Here is a 27665-nt window from a genome sequence, read left to right on the forward strand (position 1 = left end):
AGTTCTGGCTGTCATATCCTGTAGCAGTAGTCTCCCAGCTGGTCTTTCCCCTTTTTATTCCAAATTTATAAGCTCCAAGTACTGCTTCCCAGTTAATTTTCATGTAGAATAATTTCCGAAATGATACAACTCTATTAAAAACAAATCTTCAATCATGTCTACAGGCTACCTACAAACTTTTAAGCATGGAATTTGAGATTCTCTGCGTTGTGCTCCAAAATACCATTCCAGGATTATGTTCCACTGCTTTTTCTCCTACTCACCAGGCTCTGGCCACTTTCCCCCCAAATCCTATATTGATTCTTATGCATTTCTTTGCTCATCTTGTCCTTTAACCTGTAATTCTCTACTCTCTACTCCTCTCCACTATTCAAATCCTACACCCACCCTTCAATTCCAACTGAATTCCAATACTATCATCTAGTTGTAGTTTTCCTGATCTTTTCTTGGAGTAAATATCTAAGGTAGAGACCAGTGACTAGCCCTCAGTATTCATTGTCTTGCCTGAGTTTTACTAGGAACATTGCTGCCCAGCTAATAAAACTATACTTTCCTTCTTCCCTTGAATGCAACTAAATTTGAACCTCTGCAATATGAACAGAAGTGATGTGTACAACTTCTGAGAATTCTCTTTAAGGATATTTGCCCTGTACTCTCTTTTCCTTCTCCATCTTTTAGGAAATGGTGATGACTACAGACTATTAGAAGCCCCACGTTGAGGATGACAGAGGTGCCCCACCATCCTTGGACTGCACTCCTATAGACTATGGAGTTAAGAGGAATAAATGCTTTCTGATTCAAGGCACTGTATTTTTACCTGTCTTTGTTAGAGAAGCTTAATCAGTCAGTACTTGAATGACTCAGGTGTCCCTCTCTTTTTTACATATTTATAGCACTAAGAGCTTCAGGTCATACCTATGATAGCCCGGCTTCCTCATTATAAATTAATGCACCTATCTTCCCTCTTCTATCAATTGTAAATGAGTACATGCAAATAGAGTTTCTGATTTATCATGTGTCTCCTACAAATTTTCTAGCATGAGGTTTTAAACCTAGTGGGCATCTAACGCATATTTGAGTTATTCTGATGCTCTTTTTGCCTATCCTCTCGCTCTTTTTCAATTTCTGGCCAAACATCTAAAATGATAATCCTCCTATTTCTCTACACCTAATACCTCCTTAACCCTAAGCTTCCATCTCTGTAAAAGTCTTTTTTGAATCCATTGTCTTTTTTCCTTAAGACTGTCACTTAATCATTTTGCAGCTTCTACTAAAATTCTTACTGAACACCAGCCCTTTGATATCTTCTCTTTTAACTTCTGTGATATATGCTCCTGATTATTTGCTCTCTGCCCCACTAAGAGGAGATCCCTTTTGGCTAAATCTTGGCTCTCAGATCTTTCCTCCCTCTTTAATGACCTAACACACTCATGGCTTTAACTCCTGCGCTGATAATTAGAAAACCCTCTTAATTTATAGCCATATTTTCACTCAAAGTATTTCCATTCATCTTCGTATATTCCTACTGAGGCAGCTCACCATTACCTCATGCATAAAATTATTAAAACTAAACCCAACAACTTCTTCCATACTAGCTCTCCTTAACAATTTTTTCCATTCTAAAATGATATAGCACTTCTCTGAGTTCTTGAGGCTTAAATCTTCTTTTAATCTCCTTCCTTAAATACAAACAAATGTGATATGCTTAAGCCATATCAACTTTTTTTTTATAATGCCTCTTTGTTTTATCCCATCCATGCACTTTCATTTCAGTTCTGAATTGTGGATTTTAGAACTCAATTTTTACTTGCTTCCCGTTTTCTCTATTTTGTTTTGCAAACTATCTTCACATTAAGTTTTGTACCATGAACTCGCCTTCTCTAGAACCGATCAATTCTATTAGCTACTGAATCAGGTTTAACAACATTCTATGCCTCTGAATTTCAACGTTCTATATAATATGACTCAATGTTTTTAACCTTATTCAAACTATTCTGTAGACTGGCCAATTGTCTCACTCTGTCTGTGTTTATGCTATTCCTACTAAGTGAAAAATCCTCTTCCTTTCCGTTGGTTCACCCACTTCACGTTTATTCTCCTTTCTGAAATTCCATAGTGCTTACTTTCCTCCCAAAGCTTACTTTTTTCAAATCTCTATATATTACCTATTGCCTTATGCTCCACTATTGGCATTTCATGTACTAATTTTGTATTCTCAAAATTTTATGATGCCCTTTAGATAGGCTTTTTATCTTTATAATTGTCATTATTAATATATTTGTCTGACTTTAGTGCCTAAAAATTACGTTAACAGAATGACTACAGGTATGAGGATTATAAAACTTGAGTTACAGCCACATGTATATTTTGTACTTGGTGACATGTTGCTAAATCTCTGAGCTGAAGGTTTATTTCTAAAGAAGAAGAAGAAAAAAACTAAGCATGAGAGATAATATATGCAAAGCATTTTGCAAACTATGCAGCGCTATACAAATGTTAGCTAAAAGCACATAATCTAAAGATTTCTTACTCTAGAGACTTATATCAGGAAAATAATCTAGGTAATATATGAAAAAATCTGCTCATTGAGGAAATACTTTTTACTGTATTATGCAAAATTTAACATTTATTTGAACATTTTCTCATAGCAGCGGCAAACTACATCTGATTTTTATATTATTACATATTATTTTGAGCCAAGGAGCTATATACTTTCACACATTTGAACACTATTTTCTTGCTGCTTCCTTAAGCTGCAGTGACCTTCCTACAAAGGAAAGGAATTTAAATTCAATCTAAGTTGATATCTTCATCATCATTATTATATCATAATAATCCTCAGCTTTCATTGGCATCATAAATTCAAAAAAAAATCTTGTTTGAAAATTTACCAGTAAGTAGTAACTGTGATACTGTGAATTTTGTGCTCTTCTTTACTCTGCTTAATTATTTAGTTGACACAGCAATTCTTCACCCCATTTTAGATATGGGGTTTAATTGGTTGTAATAGGGAAATTGAACAGCTTTCTAACGGAATTTGTCTTAAACAAAGTAGATATAACCATTTCCAAAATCAAGTATAAACAAACATTTCAGCATGAAAAATACAAAGCTTTTTAGCACTATATACTATTTACATATTGACTATGGTTTTGTTTTTCCTTTCATGGGTATATAATTAAACTGAGGATGTAATAACAAATGATCTATTACTACTTTTCAATTTAAGTGCCAAAGTAATTTAAAAATCTAAAATTTGATATTCAAATTTTCAATATTATTTTTTTTTATTTGTGGGGAAAATACATTAATTTAAATATTGATCCAAGGGTTTATACATTTTATTGAATAAAATATTATACAATTCTTAAGAGAACATAAAATTGTCCTTCCAAATAAGAAAGGTTACATAATCCAAATTTGTTCTTTTTTTTTTTTTTTAAGTAATCAAGTGACAGGTGATGCTGACTGGATAGTTTAGGGGAGAAATGAGAAGCAGGTAAGTGCTACATAAAAAAAAAAATCCATATACATTAAATCCCTTCACAGAATAACTATAAGCCATGTTTTCAGCCACAATTCCGGATTTTTCCAAGAATCACCATCCACTTCAGCCATGTTCAACTGTTCACTACACTTAAAGGATATAATTTAATGATACGTTTAAATGACATACTTGGTCAGAACAGGTGATCCGGCTAGGTTAGTGATAATACGGGTTATCATGGAGCCACCGGTGTGTTTGGCACTTACTTGAGAAGCAGAACATGGAAGTGGATGTTATAACTATCCCCAGCACAAAAGCAAATAGCCAGAAATGAGAAAATACTTCTAGAAATTGGATCTAAATGGACTGAGAGTTAACAAGGGTCACTCTATTTCTAGGAGATGAAGGTACTATTAGTTTAATTCAGGAATGCCCTAAGGAGAGCTAGCTATAGGAGCTCTCATACTTGTGCTGAAAGCAGATTGAAATCCAGGAAAGAAAGGGATGAAGCATGCATATTCTTTTGAAATTATGCTGTTTTGAAGACATCTCTGGTGGGAGCAGACAAAATGTGGGAACCTCTAAAGTCTCTGAAAAGCAGAGTTGCCTTCTACTAAAAGAAGAGTTTAAAACAAGGCACCAAAGAACCAATTGAGTTACCCCAGATAAGACAAATTAAATAAAAACTATTAGAAATGAAATATAGAATTACTAACAATAATATCCTTTGCATCATACTTGCCAATTATAAAAACAAATGTAGCTATGTTATCTCATTTTGAACTGCAACAAATGACCGGAGATAAGAACAATATTATTACTATTAAAAGCTGAGATTTAGATAGATCAGGGATCTGCCCAAGATCACACAGAAGGCTAGAGCAAGATGTGCAAGCAAGTCCCTTCTATCTCATTTTGCAGTGTTCAATTGTTATCATACCCCATAAAAAAAGGAAAAGGGAATTCCTAGGTTCTAATTCAGTTACCTGTGACAGAAGAATATTATTTGTAGTTTCTATACTCTCAAGTCAATGAGGAATTGCTTGATTTTCACTAGGGACAGAAAAAGACTTTGTTTCATCACTTTTTAGCATACTTATATCTTGTACTCTATAAAGTCAATTCTTGCACATTGAGAGCATTCAAAAAGTAAGATTTGGTTAATGCCTTGATGTCACTGGAATACAAAAAATATTCCCAAATTTTTCAGCAAAAGATCACATTTTGATTAACAAATGCATTAACGACCATCTGATTTCTATTCAGAAATATTGCAGAATGAGTGTCAGTTTTTAAATCTAACCACCATACCAAGCCTGATAATACAAATATTATAAATGTTAAAATTCAATAATATATGCATAGATATGAAATCCTTAAGGGATGTTCAAATTCACCTGAAGTTTAAGCTATTTTTACAATATTATCTTTGCTCTGTATTTTGCCATCACCACCTGAATTCTAACTATTTTGCACATGGAATATAATATTGCTTCTCTAACACTGTCAGGAAAAGTTATCTCTTTGAATCCATGAAGAAATGCTAAAAGCAAGAGCCTCAGCAATTTTTGTGAACCATCACAGTATCTTTGCTGACACCAAGCATTGTAAATGGATGACCACAACAAAAGCAACAATGATTGCAATTACCAAACACGAAACACACTCATACTATGTCATAATATTGACACTCAGTCCAGTAATCCTCCACTGTAACAGCTCCTTTACTTTGCAGTGAAAATTGATTTGTATATTTTTTGCCTCTGAGTCCTTGTGGGATTTTTTTTTTTTAATTCAAACAGAAAGTCACAAAAATTATAATCATCCTCATCAGTTCACTCAGTCCCATGTAATTAATTTTTTTTTATCTTGATCTTTTGTTAGCACTTTTATGAATTCATCAGTTTCCATTAGAGTTCTGAAAATGCTTATTCATTCAGTTCAGCAGTATAGTCGGTTACCAGAAAACTGTACTTGTCAGAGTCTTTTCCATGAATTCCTTGAAGATGAAACCCTTTTATAGGAACATTTTTGCAAAAAATATTTTTTTAATTGAGCATACATTAAGTACTTCAAGAATTGGTTTCTAAGGAAAAGACTTCCACAGCTGTAATTAATTTTAGTTACCTTCCAAATCATTAATGAGCAGGATATTAGTTAGGGCTGTATTGTGCTTTCTATGCTCAGATGTAAAAGGTTTCATAATGTAAAACGATGTGGCGAGGTTTTGAAATTGGATGGAGTTAAACTATGGTTAAGAAAGAAATGAAAGGAACAAAACATTTGCAAATCATTATTACATAAACTAGGAAATAATATGAGTGTGCAATTCAGAAAGATGATTTTTAAAAAAATAAACACAATTGAACATAAGTATATTTAGTTCAATTACATATAGCTCAAGGATTAAGAATTACCTGTCATTCATACACTTAAGATCCTCTGTGCAGTCGTTATTATCTGTATAACTGTAAAACTAGCCCCGTGCTCTTTTATCGGTATAGTCCTTTGCTGACTTTGAATTAACTTGAACATCTATGTATCTGAATCTCACTTAAAGCTCATCAGCTCTCCATCCTGTATTTCCAGCTGCCTACGAGAGAGTTCCACCTGGATGTATAGCCATACCTCAAACTCAGCACAACTAAAATCAAATTGGTCATCCTCCCCATACCAGACCAACCCAATGTCTATAGTCAACCAATTTTGCAAATAATCTAGGCATTTTCCAAAGATTGAGATGAGAATTCTTGAAGTCACCTGTCTTTCCTTCAGTGTCTGTATTCAGTATATCACCAAGGTTTATTGTATTTTTCTTCAAAATAATTCTTGAATTTGCCCTTTCATTCCCATTTTGCAATCCCCTTATTACTATAATTTTAGTTTAGGCTTTTTTTACCTCTAATCCAACAAGTCTTCCTGTCTTTTGATTCTCCCAACACTATCTCTCTTGTCCATCCTACATATGACTACCAGGCAAATCTTCCTGGACTTTAATACTGTTAATTCTTTCATCAAAAACCTACAAGAAATCAATATTGCTTTGCAATCAACTCCAACTTTTTCTGCTCAATTTTCAAAGCTTTAGAAAGCTGAGTCATCTCACCATGTTTCCTGCTATACCCCAACAAAAATCTATTCAAATAAACCAATAAATATCTCATACATGGCATTCGTATTAACATCTCCACATTTTTGTTAATGCTTTTCTTTACAGCTGAAATATTCCATTACAGTCCAGTAATTAGTATCCTACTTATATTTTAAAGCATAATTTACTTATTCGACAATAAGCCCTTTCACAGGAGAAGATACACCATATTTATTTTACTCTCCTCCACCTGAAATGCTGTCTCCATTTTCCTCTACTTAATATAGTTTCCCTCATCTTTTAAAGTCTAATTCACTTATCTGGATAATATGCTCTTTAAAAGAAGGGAGCATGTCATTTTAATTTTGTATCTCCTAAAGCATTAGAACGATACTGGAAATAGAATAAGTGTTCAATAATAGTATCGTTTTATTGAGTGTGTGTGTGTGTGTGTGCATGCATGTATATATGTAATCCTTTAGCACTTTGTTCAGTGTTACTTACGATGTGTAATTATCACCACTTTAAATGTCAGATTCTGAAGAATAAGGACTTCCATTGGGTTAGATTCAAGATGAAATAGAAGGTCAATGTAAAAAATTTAATTATCTAAAAATATTTAAAAATTAAAATGTTTAAACAAACAACTCAGTTGCAAATAACGATCACCTTTAAGTTTAAAGGATGTCTAGGTTAATCTTTAATTCAATATTTCCTAAAATAATACATTCTAAGTCAGCAGCAGATACACTAAAGCTACCCAGATCGTTTTTATTACATTTACAGGAAGAGATACATTTTTTCCCCCAAACTCTTTAAAACTTTAAAGAAAATTTTATGCATATTTATAGGTCTTTCCCTCACTCAATACAGCGGGTGCTTCTCTACTTCACACTACATTAAACTAGTAACTGAAATATTTATAAGATACTGCAACAGGGTGCAAAACTTTATGTATATTAACTCCTCAGAGAATCAGAAGTCATTATTCAACATCATCCTCTGCAACTCTAGAAGTATGCTATAGATTATTTAAACAAAGTTTAAGAAAATCTTAAAACTTAACTTGTCACTTTGCATCTAATTTTATCATTTCAATTTTATTATTCACAAATATTTTGCCCATCAAATATGGACAAATCCATGAAGGCTTTAAATTTTAAATATATTTCATATACATAATATATGTGCACAGATACTGTTGAACAAATAGAGAGATTAAGAAATAATTCTCAAGAAATGTTTTCCATTACTATTAGCTTTCTTATCTGTGACCATCTCTGTCTCTTATCTTTCATCCTCAATTTCTTAATCTGTAGAGTGAGGAGGCTGCCCCTGGTCATCACTATAGCTTCTTTCAATATTAATAATCCAGAATTTCATTATTCTTTCAAAAATATGTCCATTACCTTACTGACTACCTATTTGCACCATATTTATATGAGTAATTATTCAAACAAGATAAATAGGACAGGTTTTAAATATGTAAGTAAATCCTTGTAAAACTTTATAAAGTAATGCAATTAAAGCACATCTCTTTCAACAGGCATATTTAAATTATGATTTAAAAACGTAGCTGTATAAATTTGCCCTTGGTAAGAACTTTGAAAACTGTCATTCTCAGAGCATAATTTAAAGCCGATTTGTCATTTACTACTTCCTACTGTATTTTACAGGACTAGAAAACTGGTTTAGCTTGCAAAAATTTTTATTGTGACCAAAGTATAGTCATTTTCCTTTGTTTACTTAGTGGATATATGGATAGATACAGAACTATCTGCAGATATCAATAGATATGGAGATATATATTTATGAAATAAACAGAATTACAATAATGAAAGGTTTTTAATCAAATAAACACAGATCGAGACTCTACTGATGAAATATAATAATTAATTAGGCCTAAACACTTGACCAACATGTAAAGAGACAAATGGTTTTGGGGCTGTGGAAGGAGCCCACGTTGGTAGGAATGGGGAGGTTTTAGTTAAAGCACTTTGTTGTAGCTCCAGCCTCCTGATTGGCATTAATTATTCCTTCTACCTTCCTATCTTCCTTGTATGTTCAGTGCCCCCAGGCTGGCTCTGATTTTTCCAGATGTAGCTTATCCTCTCCTTTCCAGCTCATGTCTTCCTTGCTTACTATATCCCTGTCAGAAGACAAAACAGCCTTCACATTGAAAAGGTAGTGACAAGAAAGCAAAAACACAAATACAGTGATTGGCTGCTTCTCTGTAAGGGACCACTACACTTACACGTGAAGTAAATCCTCTAAAGGGCAAAACAATCATTAGCCACATAGTTTCTCTGTGTGTGTGTGTGTGTGTGTGTGTCTGTGTGTGTGTTGTATGTCTGTAGTATTTTACTATGACTCTCTTTAGTTATGGTCATCCAATCATTTTGCTAGAATGTCTACAGCATTCTTTAGCCTACTACTCCATCTTATTTGTTTTAATTTCAAGATAAATGGTAAAATCTATTACTTAAAAGGCAAGCCTGGGTAGTTACTGTAATTTTTACAAAATGAACAAAAGGAATACATCTGAAAGTCATATGATTTCAACATACAACATGCTCAAATATACAATATGATTAGAGCTATGTGCCTTACTTAAAAATACATGCTACATATTTATCACCAAAAAAAAACCTCACAAAATTACAAACTGCTTGACTCGATTCTAGTTGATGACATTCCATCTTTATCTGTGTAACTTCTATCTATCTCTTAACACTTTAAGGCAGGAAGAATAAATTTTGTTTGTTATGTTTTCACTTAAGGCCAAAACAAAGTAAACATTAGATTAGCTTGGATTTTGCACCTGGTTAAATTATTTTATGCTCTAATGCATGAATCACTAATATGTTTAGAGCTTTTACTTTCACTGTAAAACAGATTGCCTTTGATTCAATTAAAATTCCTTTTCATAAATATGAATAAAAAATTCCTTATTTTAAAACAAAGATAGTTAAGAATTTAGGACTAGGAGTACATAGCAACATTGATTCACAGCCACTGTGAGATTACCCGAATGCTACAAAAAATAGGGATACACTTAATGGATTTGTATGTACATGGTGGCTTAGAAAACTTAAAACACTAATGATATAACTTGTTATATAGTTTGAATATCAAGAAGTAAAATAGCATTTGGCATATTTACTTAATGCCAGAAAAGAATTATTGCCTTAGATTATTTTATTAACATTGGAACAAGCTCTAAATATGATGATATTCTATTGTTTGGACACAGGTATTTTATAAATTTGACACATATTTAGAAGGTGGATCATATTTCTAACTATTTTCACACACATAACATAACGTGAACCTCATCATTAATAAATAGCTTTGTACCAGTGTTTAAAAATTTACCTGTAGCCCACCCCATCACTCAACCTACTTATTCAGCAAAGCTTGCTTTCTGTTTTGGAAATTATAGTAAGCTAAACTGATTTGGAAAATCACATATGGGTTTCTACTATTAATATTTTTGTAATCAATTCAAAGTATGACCATGCAGTTATTTTAATGATTTCTTAGAATCTGCACCAGTTGTAAACAGGAAGGACAAATTCAGATTACAGACATGCTTTCTGTTTGGTCAAAACCACGCCTTAAACATTTTCTTAAATTTGAAACTAAGATTGTCCAGCCTTGTTCCCTAAAATCATTTTCTTTCAACTGTACCATCAGAAAATAACTACCTATGTCTATTTTTGTACTTAAATATTTATTTTAGTTCTACTATATTTTATTATCTCTGCATCTTTATCAATGCAATGTTTGTTGTTAGAAATGTTATAGAAAATACAACCCTATATAATTAGATGAATTTTATGTAAAGCCAACCTTTACTCTGTTACCACCTATCCTGTATGTGATATTTGACTTATTCTGTGGGCAAAGGAAGCAGATTTAACTTCTCCAACTGTATGCTAGAATAAAAACCTGGGGTCAGGAAGGCAAAATAGAGTACTAGTTACCTTTAACTAAGAAAGCACGTATTTAAAGAACATTTTATATTTTAAAAGGTCTATAAATGATCCCAGAATTTCTGTTTTAGTCAATCAACCAATTAAACTGAAAACCATGACAGATAAATTTATAGGGAAATTGTAAAGTTGCTTTTAAAAGTTATCTAACATTTATTCAGATTAACATAAAATACAGAAAAGTAGATGATTCAAAGACCTGCAGTTTTATGGCACAAAAGTAGATTAGTAGACAGAAGTAGTAAACATTAATAGTAGATTAGTAACCGTTTACTAAAATTTAAATCAAGTTATGAATTCTCTATGACTTTAACCTATGAAATTATTTTCATTTATATTAGTTCCTTCTATGTTAGATACAAAATTTCAGAATACAGTTAATAAGTTTAAGCAAAACTTACAATATTTTCTAAATGTACTGTTGTCTCCACCAAAGAAATTTACTAATCACTTGGATTTTAGAAATGCCATAAGAATTATACTGGTCAAGAGTCCTGAAATTACCATTTATTCACAATATTTCAACTTATTTATAATGGTTCTGAGTGCAAAGAGTGACTTTAGACTAACATATACAAGATACTTATGTATTACATTATAATCACATCTTTCTTTTGTTTTTTGATATAGAAAAATATACCACTGATAACTGTTTCTTTATTCTTTGCAAAATATTAAATTTTAAATAATTCTGTTTAATGCTCAAATTCCACAACTGCATACAATAAATGAGTTTTGTAGGACACATATGTTTTAAAAATAATTATTATATCAGAGCTTATATACTTTATAAACTTTATATTGGATTGATTTTAGCTATGTGTTCTCAAAATTCTATTTCTATTTTAATCAGTATTTTTTCTGTCACTGCTTCTTATATTGTATTTATATAATTAAGAGTTGTTTTATCATGCAATTAAGAATTGTTTTTAACTTCTGGTCAGTGATAGTGAATATATATATATGCATATGCATGCATATATGTATGTATATGAGTAAAACATATTTTATATATTCCAAAAGATGCATTTTTCTTCTGCATTTTTTTTCATTTAAATATATTTACTTATTCTAAGCCAATAAAATAGGAAATATGCTCATGAAAGAAGGCCAAGTAGTCCATCTGTGTCTGTTCATTTATCTGAGCTATCAGTTCTTTAATTTCTCAAAATATTTTGTATCTCAAGCTCAACTATCTGTTTCGTCAAATAGACTGTTCCAACTTCTTCTAGCAGTAAATACCTTTTTTTTTCTATGTCCCAAGTGAACTTGTTTAAAAAAAAACTATTTTCCTCCCTCAGCATCCAAAAATTCACCATTCACTCTGAAATCATCTTAGTATATGGTTTTTCATTTAATCAAACATGAAAAATAAAAGTTCTACCTTTTTATTTCTGAAATAGTTTAAGTATAGTCCTGGCAGGTAATCTCAAATAAATATATATTAGAAATTATGAATGGGAAATACATAAGGAAATATATTATTCATATTGTGATTTATATGGCTAATACTTATTGATAAATTGATGGATGTAGAAAGAGACAGAGAGGTTTGATAGATCAAGGTGGAAATAACTTGCAGACAATGAAAAGATCATTGAACAACAACAAGAAATCAGGGGTGTATCATTATTTAGAACCTAATCTGAATTTATATAATTTCAATCTTGTTATAAACTATGACCATAGACTTAATATTAGGATACACACCATCTTATGATCATAAAGTAAATAAACGATATATTTTCATTGATTCTAAAAAACAAATGAACAACCCTTGGTCTAAATCTGAGAAAGTGTAGCTGCCATTTATGAAGCTTTTTTCTAACAGCATATTTTATTTGAAATAGGCTAAGACCTAATATTTTCCATTAACTATAAATGAGAGTGTGTAAGAAGAGCTAGAAGACTGCAAAAAAAAGATTAAATGAGTAAATGTCTTGCAGGATGGACCATATAATCCTTTATAATTGCATTCGTTTTAAGATGAGCCATTCAAAATTGCTACCTGTCCAACCTGCATAAGATGAGCAAACTAGAAGCATGTAGATAAAGATTGCTCGTTGTCACTAGGCAGGCCATTTTAATATCACTATAGCTGAGTTTTAGACACTCTAGGCTCACATGTCAGCTGAATTCACTACTTATTTTCTGGCTTTTTGCACTTATGGTACTTGTATTCCATATAGAAATAGAACATTAATAATTATCATTTGATGTTGTCTAACATGTAAATGAGATTTAAAATACAGTGACCATTCAGCCCTGTTTATAGAGTGTGGGTCATAAGCTAGACAAATAAAATTCTGAAAAGATTATGCCCTCATAAAAAGATGTAGCTTCAAAATTATGTTGCAAATTAAAATCTACATAATTCATCTACCTAGAGAGAGCTGATCATTTATATACAAATAGCTAATTAATTTCATCCTTGCAATAAATCCAAAATAAATTATCAACTATTTTGTAAAACACTTCCTCCTTTAACACATAAAGTAATATTAATAAAACTGGAATTTATTCAAGTCACATGTTTGCACTCAAATCATAATTTCCCAGAATAAAAAAACAGAGTTTGTTTGCTAAATTTATCATTATTCCAAAATAAGGTGTTTTTTCCAATTATCTAATTATTTTTTAACTTTTAATGCATGTAGGGAAGTGTTTTCCAAAATATTCAATGAGTGTCTTTCTGATAATTTAATAGCAAAACTTGATTTTCTAACAAAGTTCACAAATAAGTAATAATGAGTTGTCCCAACACCAGATTTTTAAATGGAAGGAATTTTTTTTTAATTACATAATAAAACTTAAGATTTCCACATTCATTATTTTACTTTTAAAAAGCAGTATATTAAAAATGGAAGCAATTATAAAAATAATTTTTAAAACTTTAAATATTAATTAATACAAGTAATATTGTCATAAACTGCCATTTAATAGATGTGATGGAAACTTATCTTTTCATATCAGCAAAATGAGTGCTGATAATAATTCCTTGAGGAATCAGGAGCATGAATGCTCAGTCTGGTATAGGTTATTTCATTAATCTATATAGAATGTGTATGATAAAAACAAAAAATTTAAATGAATTTACACACTAAAGCAATGCTTTGCACCTTTGATTCAGCAAATTAATTGACTGCTATTAATGGAGAACATGTAATAAGAGACAAGGTAAGATTAAAAGAATAAAAATGTCCATGGCCAAAAATGTTTGGAAATTGCTGAGTTAAGCTAACATAATCTGATTTTTTTTTTATTGCAAGTCTTTTCAGAGCCTTTAATTTATTAATAGTGAATCTCTAAGAGGATCTAGTACATAGTTGTCCTGACCTTATTTGATCATAGAACTCGCTTGGGTTCATTTTTTTCCCTCTAGAAGCAGCTTAGCGTCTAATATTTTGTATTATACCTTATAATATGGTATAATTCATTTATATAGTGTGTATGAAGCCTACACATTTTTATTAAGCTCCAACTTCTTCATTGCTTTAGAAAAGTTGGGGAAAGCATTGATGTGGTATAATATTCCATATCGAGAATAAACCAGAGTTACTTTCTACAGGATTGAAAATTTATATTTTTATAGCATCATTTAAGATATTAGGGTAACAATTCATGCTTCTTACACAAAGCTAATTTTGTAAATTCTTGTCTCAAGAATATAGGCCAGGACCAGAAAGAAAATACAGACCTCTAAAATGTGAAATATTTACACTTACTTTTCATACATTTTAAAACAAGCTTCGTTAACTTGTTTTAAAGAAAATGCCAGTTTAAAATAATAGAACAGGAAGGAAGTAGTCAGGCTGCTTAGAGGCAAACACCCTGATAACAGATAAGAAAGAGAAAGAAAACTTCAGAATTTGAAACTTGAAATAAGAAATTTGAGAGAATTTCATGTGTTTCCTAATATGATGATAAAATCACAATAATTCAGAAAACATCAGCATTCACAATAACATTCCATGAGATTGTCATATAGCTAATGTTTTCCTCAGTGTATTTTCTCTTTTTAGTTATTTTAATATGCAGTTGACTTCAAGAAATTATGCAAATTGTTTAGATATCAAATTATTTTCATCAGTGAAAGGATAAATTGGTATTGACTTTAAGTTTAGAATTACTGCAAAGGTTCTAATTGTATTAATAAAAACCCAACCCTTAACTTTTGCTTTTACAGCTTTATAACCTTGCTGCTATCGTCCATATATCTTTCTGATGCACCTTGCATATCTGTATAAGCACATTCCACCTGGACAACCTGCTATTCACTTTTATGACCTATACTTTTCCCATCATTTGAACATGGTATATACTAGCAGTATGCTGGAGCCAACTCACAATGGCTTGTGAGAGCCAATTTTACACCGATTTCCCAACTCCATACTCAGTGAGACTCCATTGGTAGCTTGATATTAGCCATAGTGGTAGTATTTAATACCATGAAAATTGGCAATTACCACAAATCAAAGCCTCTCTCATTGTCATAGTCAGTTATCAACAACTACTATCACACCACTGAACAATACACATCATTCATGTTAAAATTCTATGCCTTACATTGCCCATTAATTAACCGTGGTACTGTTTAATTGGTAGCTTTAATACCAGAAAGTCACCAGATTTACATAGAGTGAAGCACAAGGATTATCTGTACATGAATGCTACAATAATATGCTATTGAACATATTATTTAGTAGATCTAAATGGATTGGGAGGGCTTAATGAGATGGTAACAATGATCAGTTCCAGTGATTTGTAATTTATTCATGACAAATTTAAATTGTGAAATGGTGATCAATTTTTATTTAAAAATAGAATCTTGAGAAAAACTAAATACCACTATCAGCTACAAATGGTTAACTAGAAACAATGTCTTCAAAATGTAGGACTTCCTACTGATTCCCATTAAAATTTATATTTGATGTAGGAAATTAACTTCAACAATAGGCTGATTTCAAATTCTTGTGACCTACTCTTAAGAAATATTTTTTTTAATAAAATTAAGTCTTAATGGTATACTACAATTTATTTAAGTTTTAAACTAGCTCAGATTGTTTTTATTGAATGGAATAAAAAAGTCCTTATTATAATCTTCTCTGGGTTATTTTAAGATTTCTGAAGGAAAGGCATTATTTTGGTTGCCATAAAATCCAGACTTAATTTTACAAATGTAAAATAAAAAATATACATTTCTACACTTAAAGCTGGAATCTATTTTTTATACTATACAATGGCTTTTCTGCAGTCTCATTAAATAGTTGCTAATACCATTTTTTAAAAAACACTCAATTGTCCAATCAAATTAAATTAAGAGTGGCTTTAAATTGAGAATAAAAAGGAAAATGTCCAGCATATCAACATTGCATCAGACAGTATGTCCTATCAATAATTTCTTACCAATATAGCTATTTGTTTGCATGTGAAGTAACAAATATTAAAAAGTAGTTATTTTAAAATCAATATGAGCATAATTTACATTTGAAAGAATTCTCTCTTAGACTTACAGATCAGGAGCAAGTGTTTAGCTTGCAACACACTTGCTAAGGATTTTACAAGCAGTAAGTCCAGTATTAAAAGGCTCAAGGAAGACTGTTCTCAGATCAGTCAGGTGGTCATGTGGTTTCTAATACTGGAAAATGAAACAGACTATGCTTTTTAAAAAAATGGACACTCAGTCAGTAAATGAGGTTATCAACAAGAACTAACAAGAACTTGAAGCTAGCATTGAAAAGGTAGCATTTGATTTTTCTAAGCATCATTTGGACATTTAAATTGATTTAGCTAATATGCAAATATCTGGATTATACAAAAATAGCAAATAAGCTACCATAAACATGCAAGGCTCATAAGGCTTTTTTTCCTCATTGAATTTTTAATTTTAATAAAGTTTCACAAGGGTTAATGACTTGTGGGCTTTCTTTTCTTCAGGTAAATATCTTTTGAAATTATACTCTATTGTACCAACTATATCAATAAAATATTTTAAAATTAAGTGTATGCACCATATATGCAGTTTAGTATCTAAAACAACTGAAGTATGTTTGGAAAGCATTCACTATTTTTGTTTGCAGCTCAAATATCTGAATTAAGAAATATCAACATAAATATTTTAAATTTTTGGCAGAAGGAAGACTTAAAACATTATAAAATAATGTTTATAAAATATAAAAGCATATTATAAATTATATTATAAAAATATCTTCCTAATAAAAAATTTTGAAGCCCTAATTGAAAATCGAAGTAGTAATATGAAATTTTTGAAATCAACATATGTTTCTCTGAATGTAACTTGTTTTTGCATCTCCTTCCACAAGCAAAATTTTCACTATTTTCAATTTTTTTTGGTAAAATCACCTTAGTAATATCAGTTTCCAAAACATATCTTCAGTCAGTCTAGTGAATTGCTAAACTTATATTTAACACACCTCCCAGCACCCCCATTTTCAGTACCAATAATAGTAAGGGAAGCAGGGAAACACTTACCTAATTTTATTATGTTAAAATAATATTCAGGTGCATATTCTGAACCAACTTAGATGACAGTTGTAGCCCTATTCTGTTTATAAATTTTATCATGCCAGTAACATTCAAAACCTACAATTTCACCTTTGCTTCAAATATCAAGTCCATTAATTTAATGGGGAAATCTAGTTTAAAGTCATTCACCTCATTATGTCATCTCAGGAGTAGTCAGACAGGGCACGTGACCATGGGTAATGTTTTAAAATAATTAATTTAGGGTTAAACATCTCTTGTAAAGAATAGCAGGAAACTAAGTTATATCCAGGCCTGGGGTGGAAGGGGAGTGGTAATGACCTTTTATATTTGTTATAAAGTATTGAAACTAAAATTCTGTTTCAATTCAAGGTACATTAGATAAAATAGAAAGAATGACCATAGTTTTAAAATGCAGATGTGTATTAATAAGGTTTTTTTTTGGTCATAAAAGTTGTCGGGTTAGTTTCTGGGCTTCCAAACAAAATTTCAAAACTAGGTATAAAATCAACATATTTCTAACAGAGATAACATCACACTTTTACGGTGTCCCTTAGTATGCATGGTTAAGTAAAAATATTTAAAACTATAGGTGTTGAAAACCAACAGAATACTTTGTATTGTCATTTGTTTTACTAATCCTATTTATATATAAAATAGATGCTTTCAAGCTCTTTCCATCCAAATATCATATTGAAATTTCTATTGCTATTTAGAGAGCAATGATATTTTATCCTAAAAAATATGTACATATATATACCCAACAGGATTGATATGAAAACAATTTAACTTGAATGATGTAATTATGTAATGGAATGTAAAAAATTATAGCAATTAAGGTGTTGTGACATGCTGTAATGAATGAAGTTACACTGGTTGATGACACTATATCTCCTACTCATTAATTATTTGGATAGAGTGCATTATGTTACATAGCAATAAAGTCATAAATTACCACTAAAAATTACATCCATACATTTTCATTTAATATTGGTATTTCTCCCACATCCATGTTATTTTAAAAAATCAAAACAATATCAATAGCATCTTTAGTTTCCAGAAAATCTCACAATGTGGTTCAATTCTTTTACTATATACAGCTAGTAATTTTCAGGGGAAGAAAGTTAGCATTTCTAGAGAGTAAGTTTATAAGGTAAATCTGCACATGTATGGCTTGTGTGTCCTGCTTAGATGCCCAAGTGAATGGAAATATTTTTTAAGCTTTCTTATTTGCAGTTCTAAAGAGAAAGACACACTTCTTAAGCATAGCTAATTAGGGTGATATTTTAAGCAATCACCTGTTATTATAAAGCAATATACCACTAACACGTAGTGCAAATATTAACTATAGCATTCTTTTAAATATTTTTAAAAAGTAGCCAATGTCTTTTTTTTTCCTGAAATCTTAGAAGGAAAAGGTGGAAGATGAATTTAATGTGATAGTCAAAAAAACCAAATGATAGAAGTTCCTTTTCTAAGTCTGTTTTCTGTTTTCTTATAAATCTGTTTTCTTTTCTTAAGAACAAACTTCCTCCCTAAAATAAATTAGAATTTTAAAAGTGTAACAATAATAGCATTAAACAAAGGGTAAACATCTCTAATCTCATTTGTGAGAGGTATGGGAGCAGGGGTGACGTATACCTATTCATTCCTTAAACCATAAAAATAGTTACTGAAAAAAGCTAATAAATTAATCTCTTCATGGTTTTCAAATTAACCTGGCTATTGTTGACATGCAGTATATATTAGTTTTCTTCCTTTTCTCTCTCAATTACTTCCTTCACATGACCCACCAGCCCCACTGCAAGACTACATAGGAAAACATCAATCGGAAAGAACTCTTACACTAAAGAACTTACAGCAAAGGGACAGATTTATCCAAGTAAAAATGTTACTAATTTAGGCACCATACTTATGATTAAAGGAAAAAAATGATCTATTTCCTCTATATTTCTTAAGACAACTACCTTTTTGAGCATAGTACTCTCAATCATTGTACAAACATATATAGAAAGAAAGAAACAGACTCCTAGAAAATATTTCTTTCTTTACTCATTAACTTTGTTTCACTGGCTTCCTGCACAGACTCCCACTCTCCCACTGTTTCAAGGTGTATGTAAAAGCTTTGACCTCTCTTGACTAGACACTGTAGATTAAAATATTTTATAAAGAACATTGTTGAATTATTTTTAAAAGACACTGACTTTCCTGGGATAGTTTCAGATTGTGAAGACCTTTCTTAAGTGGCTGAGAAAACCCCCAAAAGTCCAAGGGGACAATTGGAAAGAGAGAAGTGCAATTTTGTTTTGATAATTAACACAGACAAAACAAGCTGGGAAGATAGTTTCTTACAAACAATTCACAGTCCTCTGCAGATATGGGAGAAGTAGCTACCGAGAAATTGCAAAATATTGAAGAGTAAGTGCATCACTTGGTGAAATTCTGGGTTCTTTTTATCTTGTTGGTTTTTTTTTAAGAGTCACCTCAAAGAATTTCTTTCTAATCGTCAAAAAAAAAAAAAAAGGAAAAGTAAGCAAAGAAAAAATAAAAAGAGAAACAAGCCATTCATAGTATTGTTCTTGTCCTATTGGCTTTTCAATCTGAATTAGCTAATAAGAAATGTACAAGAGACATGGTAGTAACTGCCAAAGAGCCACCACACTCCTTTTCCAAATCTGAACAAAGAAAAAAATTTCTTACAATGTACTGCTTCTCATCAGGAAGTGTGCATGTATGAGTGTGTGTGTGTGTGTGTGTGTGTGTAAAATATAACTACATGTTCCATAAAGGATTCATTAAGAACAGAGGTGTGCCATTTTTTGGTAACAAATATAATAATTTAATAAAATTCAACTTCAAGTTTTTAGCATTCTCAAGTTTCTTAATGTGACTCTATATACTGTAATTTATTAAAATTAGTTTCTGTGATTTACTGAGCTAGGCATTGTGGAACTTCTAAATTGAAACAAATCATCATAGGGTGACCATAGTTCTCAGAAGCTCATTGGCCAAGATATTTATGGAATGGACACACTTGCAATGACTGGACAGAGGAAGCTATCTTGCTTCTAGGAGTCTTTGAATTCAATTCAGTGATGGAAGCAAGTAAAGGCACAGAGGCAAATAATTTATCCATAGGATACAAAATATAAAAATGGGCTATCAAACTTCTGTTCTTACATTTATACTTAATTTTGTCCTAATAATCAAAAACATTTTTATGTGGAAAAATAATTTGGAAAGAGATGTAGAGACTTTTAAAAGATACTCAAGCATAATTATCTTTAAAATAAAATGTCAAGAAGCATTTGATTACAGAAGATTACCAAAAAATCACTTTAACTTTAAATTGTCTTTGTGTTACTCAGTTTTTATCATATCTTTTATTCTCGTAAATGTCTAGCATAATTATAAAATTGAGAAGCAGAATATGTTTATTTTCTCTTATGATGACTGAGATTATCTTCTTTCCCCTATACTGATAATTTCAGTCAAAATTTCTACTGTCTCAATTGTCTAGATACCATATTCACCATAGTTGAAAATAAGTCACTGACTCAACTTAGTTTCAATTGGTTTGGTTCTACCAATTACAATAACTAAGAATTTTTTCTGGGTTACTGACTCCATCTATACTTTCAACCATGAATATTATTGGAACCATTAAAAATAAAGAGGTAAATTATTTTATAATGGGTTTACCAAATAGCAATTGTAAAAATAAATCTGTTAATATAGAAGTAGCCTCAACTCCTATGGAAACGTAATTTGAAAGTGCATTTAGTTTTATTCAATGTTGACTTTTAGGTCCATAATTGAGGAATTTCTTAGTATAATCAATTATAATAATCACTTTCGTAGGTGTGAAAGGCATACTAGCAGACGAGTACTGTTTCAAACCAAATTTCCATTAAATTCTAGGAAAATTTCTAAATGGGAAGAGGAATAATAGATAGGATTCCCTGCAATATACTAGAGTTAAAAAAAATAAAACATAAAAGTAAAATACATCTAAAATTATGTTATGGAGAGGTAAAACTGAAATGCTTTTCTAGTAAGAGGTGGGAAAGTTGGTGGCAAAGGCATGTACCAAAATTGGCATTTCATTTCAATGTGACAACAGTCTTTTTGACAGCAGATTAGTTTAACATTGAACATCCCACCAAAAGAGTAATCCATTTCCAAGTGCATAATAATTCATTGTTGCCCTTCACCATACATTAAATGTCACCCATCATTGTGACAGGAATATAAAAGCTATTGCACACTAGTCAGGAGCCGAGATCAAAGCTGTTAATGCAAGCACTTTCGACATGGTTTTCTGAACTCGGTTAAACCATCAAAAACACTATGTTTAGATCTTTACCTCTGAGCTCCAAGAGAAATACAGAATATTTTTGCAAGTATAAGGACTCTCAGTAAGGCAATATCCTTGTCATCTTGTGACCGCAGACCATGTTAGAACCAAAATGTATGTCAAGGTGGGCCTGGCAGTCACTGTAATAATAAACCCTTGAGCAGATTCTAGGGAGACTGTCCCTTGCTCCCCTGCAACCTAATCCAATAATATAATAGATGATATTCTAATATCTTAAAAACCAGGCAAAGTAATTCAATGCAAAATCATACAAGAAATTCCTATATTCTTTTTAACCTAGAAAAACTAATCTTATGTATATAACACATTGAGTATCCTTGATTTGCTATTCTTGCTAAGAAAGCCAGGTTGGTCAATATTGCTTGTCTTCTTTTACTCTTTCTCCTATATTAGGCATAATCATTTGTTCATTTAAGTAATCTAAGAAATTTCTGTAATAATTTATTACTACCAAATTTGGTATAGTATTATTTTTCTTCTCCAGAGTTTATTTGTATTTAATTTTTAAATGTCAATCTCAAAATAAAATATGCAAAGTTCTTATATGTTCAGTGAATAATTATTAAGGTTACATCAATCCTGTTGGAGGGAAATGTGTATACCATTATTCCTTTCTTTTAAGTTCGACTTTCAGTTATTCATCTTTGTATATCAAACTACTAAGGACCTTAGACCAAAATTTACATGCTAAATTTCAGAACAGCTCTGGTTGTCTTGGTGACACCTATGGCTAAAAGAAAATTTTAAATTCTCTAATATTATAGTAATTTAAATTGACTTATTTTATAAATAGGGTCTATTATATCAATATTATCTATTTTTTTAACAAAGGAAATATTTGAAGCAAGGTGAAAAATATCTCTCATTAGTGTAAAGGGTGGGTTCCCTAAATAAGCTTTTTATATGACTAATTGCCATCCCTATACTAATATACCTAGATCAAAGGAAGAAAAGAATACAAAGAGAGGGAAGAAGATTTAGGGGCATATATGATTAAGCACAAGCCCATCATGGACAAGATTTCTTCCTAATCCTCTGTCAGCCAAGAGCTATTCTTAGAATACCTAGGATAAGGCCATTCTATATCTAGAATGCAGTACCTCAGGTTCATCTTTACTCTTAAATAAGAGTTCTCAGCTAATTCAGATAAGCATGCTGATTATGTCATTATGCTATAAACAACAATGCAACTGTTTGCAAGAGATCATGGATTATAAAACCATACCAAGACAAATAAGACAATGTATTTTTTTCTTAACACATGCTAAAATAAATTTAGAGCATTTTCAAGTATTTCTTAGATAATCTTTTTTCTTATAAAATGAAGGTGAGGGGAAATATTAAAATGGTAACAATCATTATTTACTTTTAAATTTAATTTTAAAAACATATAATATATTAATAATTATCACTTACAAATTTATCATAAATTTAATATTGTTAATACTATGATACAGCAGATATTCAATAAGCCTCAAATCTAGTATTCTAATGATAACTAACAATCTGCCTAATGTCTTATTTCCTTTATAGTTGTATATTTCTCTTCAGTGAAATATATGTTACAAGTCATTTTTAGATAAATATATTTAAAATGCTTGTAATTCATTAAAAAACATTGGATAACTATAAAACATTTTCATGACTTTCATTCAAGGCCAGTACATATTTATTGTCAGATAAACACATTGGTTATGAGTTTATTAATGAAAAAATGTATCAAGCCATGTTTGTTCTTGGATTTAAGCATCTGGTACAATTCTCAGAACATTATAGGTAATCAGTAGATACATGTTGAATAAATTAATGAATAGATGAGGGATATAAATTAATGCATAATACTTCATGGAATCCTAATTATCCAGTGTTCACTACAGGTTCAAGAAATATTTGACTAATTGAGTGAATGATTGATGGAATAATTAAAGTAGAAACAGAAAACAAATTGAAGGTGTGTCTTGGTAGCTAAAAAGACATAGAAGATTAATTGTAACAATAATAATTGGGACAATATTAGCTGGTGACTGAAACAAAAGTAAAGTAATGCCAATTAAAAATTGTAATGATATTTAAATCATTTACTATATTTTAATTTTGAGATAAAATTTATTTTAATTCTAAGTAGATATTACATAACTTCTTAGAATTCAATATAGCATAATATCTGATAATAAATATAAATTTTGTTGTTGAAGTGGTATTATTTTAGAACTTTGTTTTCTGAATTTCAGTGAAAATAAAACAGATATCTGAGAATTTTTTAATGTAATTTGTTTCTTTTCTTTGTAATCAATAGGACAAAGAATATACATAAAGGAAATGCCATACTTATTTTGACATCAATAATGATGTTAATATGTTCATCTGTGATCTCTATATGGCATAAGACATAATCTTTTTTCACAGATAAAATAAAAATGCTACATTTATTTTGAATTGATAACAAATAATCATGATGTCATTTTGGTTAGAAAGGTAATTAAGTTCTACAATTGAAATTTAGACATTTTCCTGTCATTCGCACATCATGAACTTCTTTCACGGTAGCCAGAGTTCAATACCAGGTCAGAGTGGATTTTGCTTATACAAAATCATTTGGGTTTGGAGGTTCAGTTTAGAATTTAAATGGACTCTACCCAAGAAACTTTCTTTTAATCTGAGTTTTAGTGTGTTTTTTAATTTGATAATATTTATACAAGATTATAATAATGTTGAGAATTGAAGAAAATATTCTGAGATAATCTGTAAAGAATTGATTTTTATATTACATATTACTTTACCAAGAATATGTAATATTATTTATTACTTAATATAGGATATCCTATATTATTTATTATTTAATAGAATATTTGTTAATTTGCCCATAAATGAAGATATTAAACTTCATTTCACATCGTTGAATAAGATGCTGAAGTAGAATCATTTTCAAATCCATTCATTTAATCACTGACAAAATTCAACAGTAATATTCTAAAATTCAAAGATCCTAAAAAATGGCACACCAGTTAATGTTATGTTCTCAGATAGAAAGACATGGATGAATTTCTTTCGAGTAAAATTAATACAGGTTATCATAATTCTACAGATATTATATTATTTGATATAAAGTGAGAGTTTTAGAAATGTTTCAAAGTTAGATAAATGCATATCCATATCACGTCTCTATTTGCTAATATTCTTTTAAGCTGGAAAAAAACTCAGATGTTTCAGTACCTGCTTTTGAATCTAATTTTAGAAGATTTAGGCTCAGAAAATTAGAAATAGCTAAAATTTCTAATTTGAATTTGAGGTAACACAATAGTCTCTGCTTAGGATCCCCTGGAAACTGTATTAGAACTTAATTCAGCTTGATTGATGGCCACACAATTGCCTCACAACTGTCTCAGGACATGTTCCTCTAGGCTTTATTTATATCCTTCCTGAGAACTTTAGTTAATTTGATTAAGAGGGAACAGGTGTACCTGCAGACATCAAGAATTGTTTTTTCTATACTTCGGAATATTTATTTTTTTCTTTTTGTTCTGTGGGCAGGCTGTAGAGTTCTCTAGTCATTGAATTATTTAAGCTGTAATCTGTGAACTCACTTCTCTGCACGTACATAAAACAGGATGGCTTGTGTTAGTCACTATAAAAAAAGATGCAATTGGTCCAAAGATGCTCAAAAATGAGAAGGCTGTTTTATTTGTACAAGCTATGGAAAAAACTGGAGCTAAAGGTTTATGAACTTCATACTCCAAATTCTCATTTGGGGGGAAAAACTCTAAACTTCAAATAAAAATTTTAACTCAATCTACCATATTGCTACAAATGCTATATGCATATATGGTTCCAATACAAATTTTCAGTCAAATACAATTGATAATTTTCTGAAGGACTCATGTGTTAATATTGAACCTATTAGGTGGAAAAATTATAAATCTGTATAACATTTATGTGTAAATGTATCAGAAATATCTATGTGTATAACTATAAAATGTAAACATATAAAAATATATCAAAAATATTATGCTACTTCTAAAATTGATTTTATTTATTTTTTAATTGAATAAACTAAGCGCTTTTCACTGCTTGGAAAAAAAATATGACTTCATCAAAAAAAAGTTCAAGGAAGGACAAATATCCTTAGTGATAACTGATCAGAAGACCCCACATAAATTAATTGAAAAAAGAACCCACATATTTAATACTTAATTTTGAATTTAAGGCAAAAATATTTATATTTATACATTACAAGTATTATTATCAACATGAAAAAATTATATGTAGCATTCTAATTCATCTTGGATTTAGAGCTTTCTGATATCTGATAGAATATAAAAATTCAAAGACTATAATGAGTATGTGACTTCCAAAGTCATTCAAGTAACAGTAGAGCTCTGAGCCCAGGGACAGTTTTAATCTCTTTAATTAAGGTAAAAATAAGCTAAAGCATATCAAAATAATCTATCTGTTGAAAATTTGGTAGTGAGGTAAGCATAAATGAAAAATGATTACAAATTTCCACTTCCAGAGTAACAATAAAGTAGCAAAAGCAACATATATTGAGCTATATCATAGATTTTAAAAGCCATTATAAAAATATAAAAATATGTTATTTTTTCACTTAGGCATTTGAGTTTCTGATGCTATGATTGAAATATACCCTACATGTCAACAAAAATAAGGCAATTTTTTGTGGTGATATATTCTGTGAAAAAGAAAATGACAAATTTTAGGTAGAAAATCATGGTAGTCTTTTTATACTTAAAATGCTTATTTTTAACTAGCCTTTGTTTATTTGTTTTTAAAAGCCTCCTTTTAAATGTTACCACTTTGGTTTTTCTTATAACTGTTTTATTAATTCAAATAAGTAAAACATAGTGTTTTGCTACCTGGTTCAAGATAAATTTTCAAAATGAGGAAACAATTTTTATATCACTGTGAATTGAACTGTTTCTAGCTTCTTATTCAGAAGAGTAAACTCTACTACACTTATAGCTTACTGACACAGCCAGCATGCTTTCTGCCCAAAAAGGCATCAGAGTACATTTTAATAAGTTATATGACTCTTAAAAGTTCATTATTCTCCAGCACCCCATGGGAAATAAAAAGAAAAGTAACATTGATTGTGACTTTTGACAATTATTAGTTAGAAAAAGGAGGTAACAATTGCCAAAAAAATCACAAAAGTGAGCATGTTACCTGGCTATGACAAAGAGCACACAACTGACACCCAAGTAAGCCAGCAGAATATACATCCAGATATCAGGGGAGAGAGGATTCAGGAAGGAGAAGACGCCTGGGTTTGTACCATTGGGCTTGCGGTACAAAATACTTATTCCAAGTGTCATAAAGGGCTTGGAAAAGTCGATGACCTTCTCTCGAACGTAGGTAATAGCCAGTGGAGCAACTGCAAGGTCAGCTTTCTGTAGAGAGAAACACAAAAAAGGAAAAAAAAAGTGTTCTAAGTCACAACAAAGTAGTAACCATATTAAACAAAACAAAGACCTTACACTCAAGAATTGTCTCAGCAACAGTCATGTTAACACTTAAAGCATTCTTAACTCTGAAGTGAAGCATCTGATTTACTCTGCTACTCATTTCTATGAGTTTGTAGATTAACAAATCAGCAGTTAGTTCAAGTAGATATAGAAAGAAAAACTGTATAGGATGAAAAACACTGAAGAAACCATTGTACATTTAGTACCTGGATTATTATGCTACTAAACCTGCTCATAATACTTTTAATTTAAACTTTAAAAACACTATCAATTATGATTTTATAAATACTTTGGTCAAATTGGAAATAATAATAACTACCTCAAATTATTTAGCTGATAATCGAGAAACATTTATTTTTCTGGTTTTAAAACTATAGAGCACAGTTAAAATGTTTTATTCTTTAAATAGTTAACATTGTGAAAATCCTCTTTTAATGTGATTTTGTTTACTGCCCCTGAATTTTGTTACTATCTCTCTAATTTGTTTTATATTATTTAAAGAAAATCCTTGCAGCCTTGCCTAAATCGCATTAGGAAATGAGTTTTTCAATTGTCACAAAGTTGCTAATTTTCCAGGTAGCTTAAAGATGTTAAATTACTAATGCTTTTCACTCACCATGTTTTAACCATCTATCAGGGATGAACTTAAGCTCTAACATATTGAAATAAATAATTACAATATTTTGAAGTAACAAAGGCATCTATTCCAACCCATGATGGGAATCTGTAT

General features: G+C 30.5%; 1 protein-coding gene across 5 annotated transcripts in view; it reads right to left on the bottom strand.

Annotated features, from left to right (window-relative positions):
* GRIK2 (glutamate ionotropic receptor kainate type subunit 2) overlaps positions 1 to 27665 on the bottom strand; it is a 629459-nt gene that overhangs the window by 115191 nt on the left and 486603 nt on the right. For 3 of the 5 annotated variants that reach the window (XM_068550777.1, XM_068550778.1, XM_068550779.1), the window contains exon 11: positions 26637 to 26860. The exons of the other annotated variants lie outside the window; for them this stretch is intronic. In XM_068550777.1, the coding sequence (XP_068406878.1) occupies positions 26637 to 26860 (224 nt within the window). The remainder of the gene's footprint in view (positions 1 to 26636; positions 26861 to 27665) is intronic. 5 annotated transcript variants of the gene reach the window in all.

The sequence above is a fragment of the Eschrichtius robustus genome, chromosome 9, assembly GCF_028021215.1.
Source record: "Eschrichtius robustus isolate mEscRob2 chromosome 9, mEscRob2.pri, whole genome shotgun sequence".
NCBI classification, from domain to species: domain Eukaryota; kingdom Metazoa; phylum Chordata; class Mammalia; order Artiodactyla; family Eschrichtiidae; genus Eschrichtius; species Eschrichtius robustus.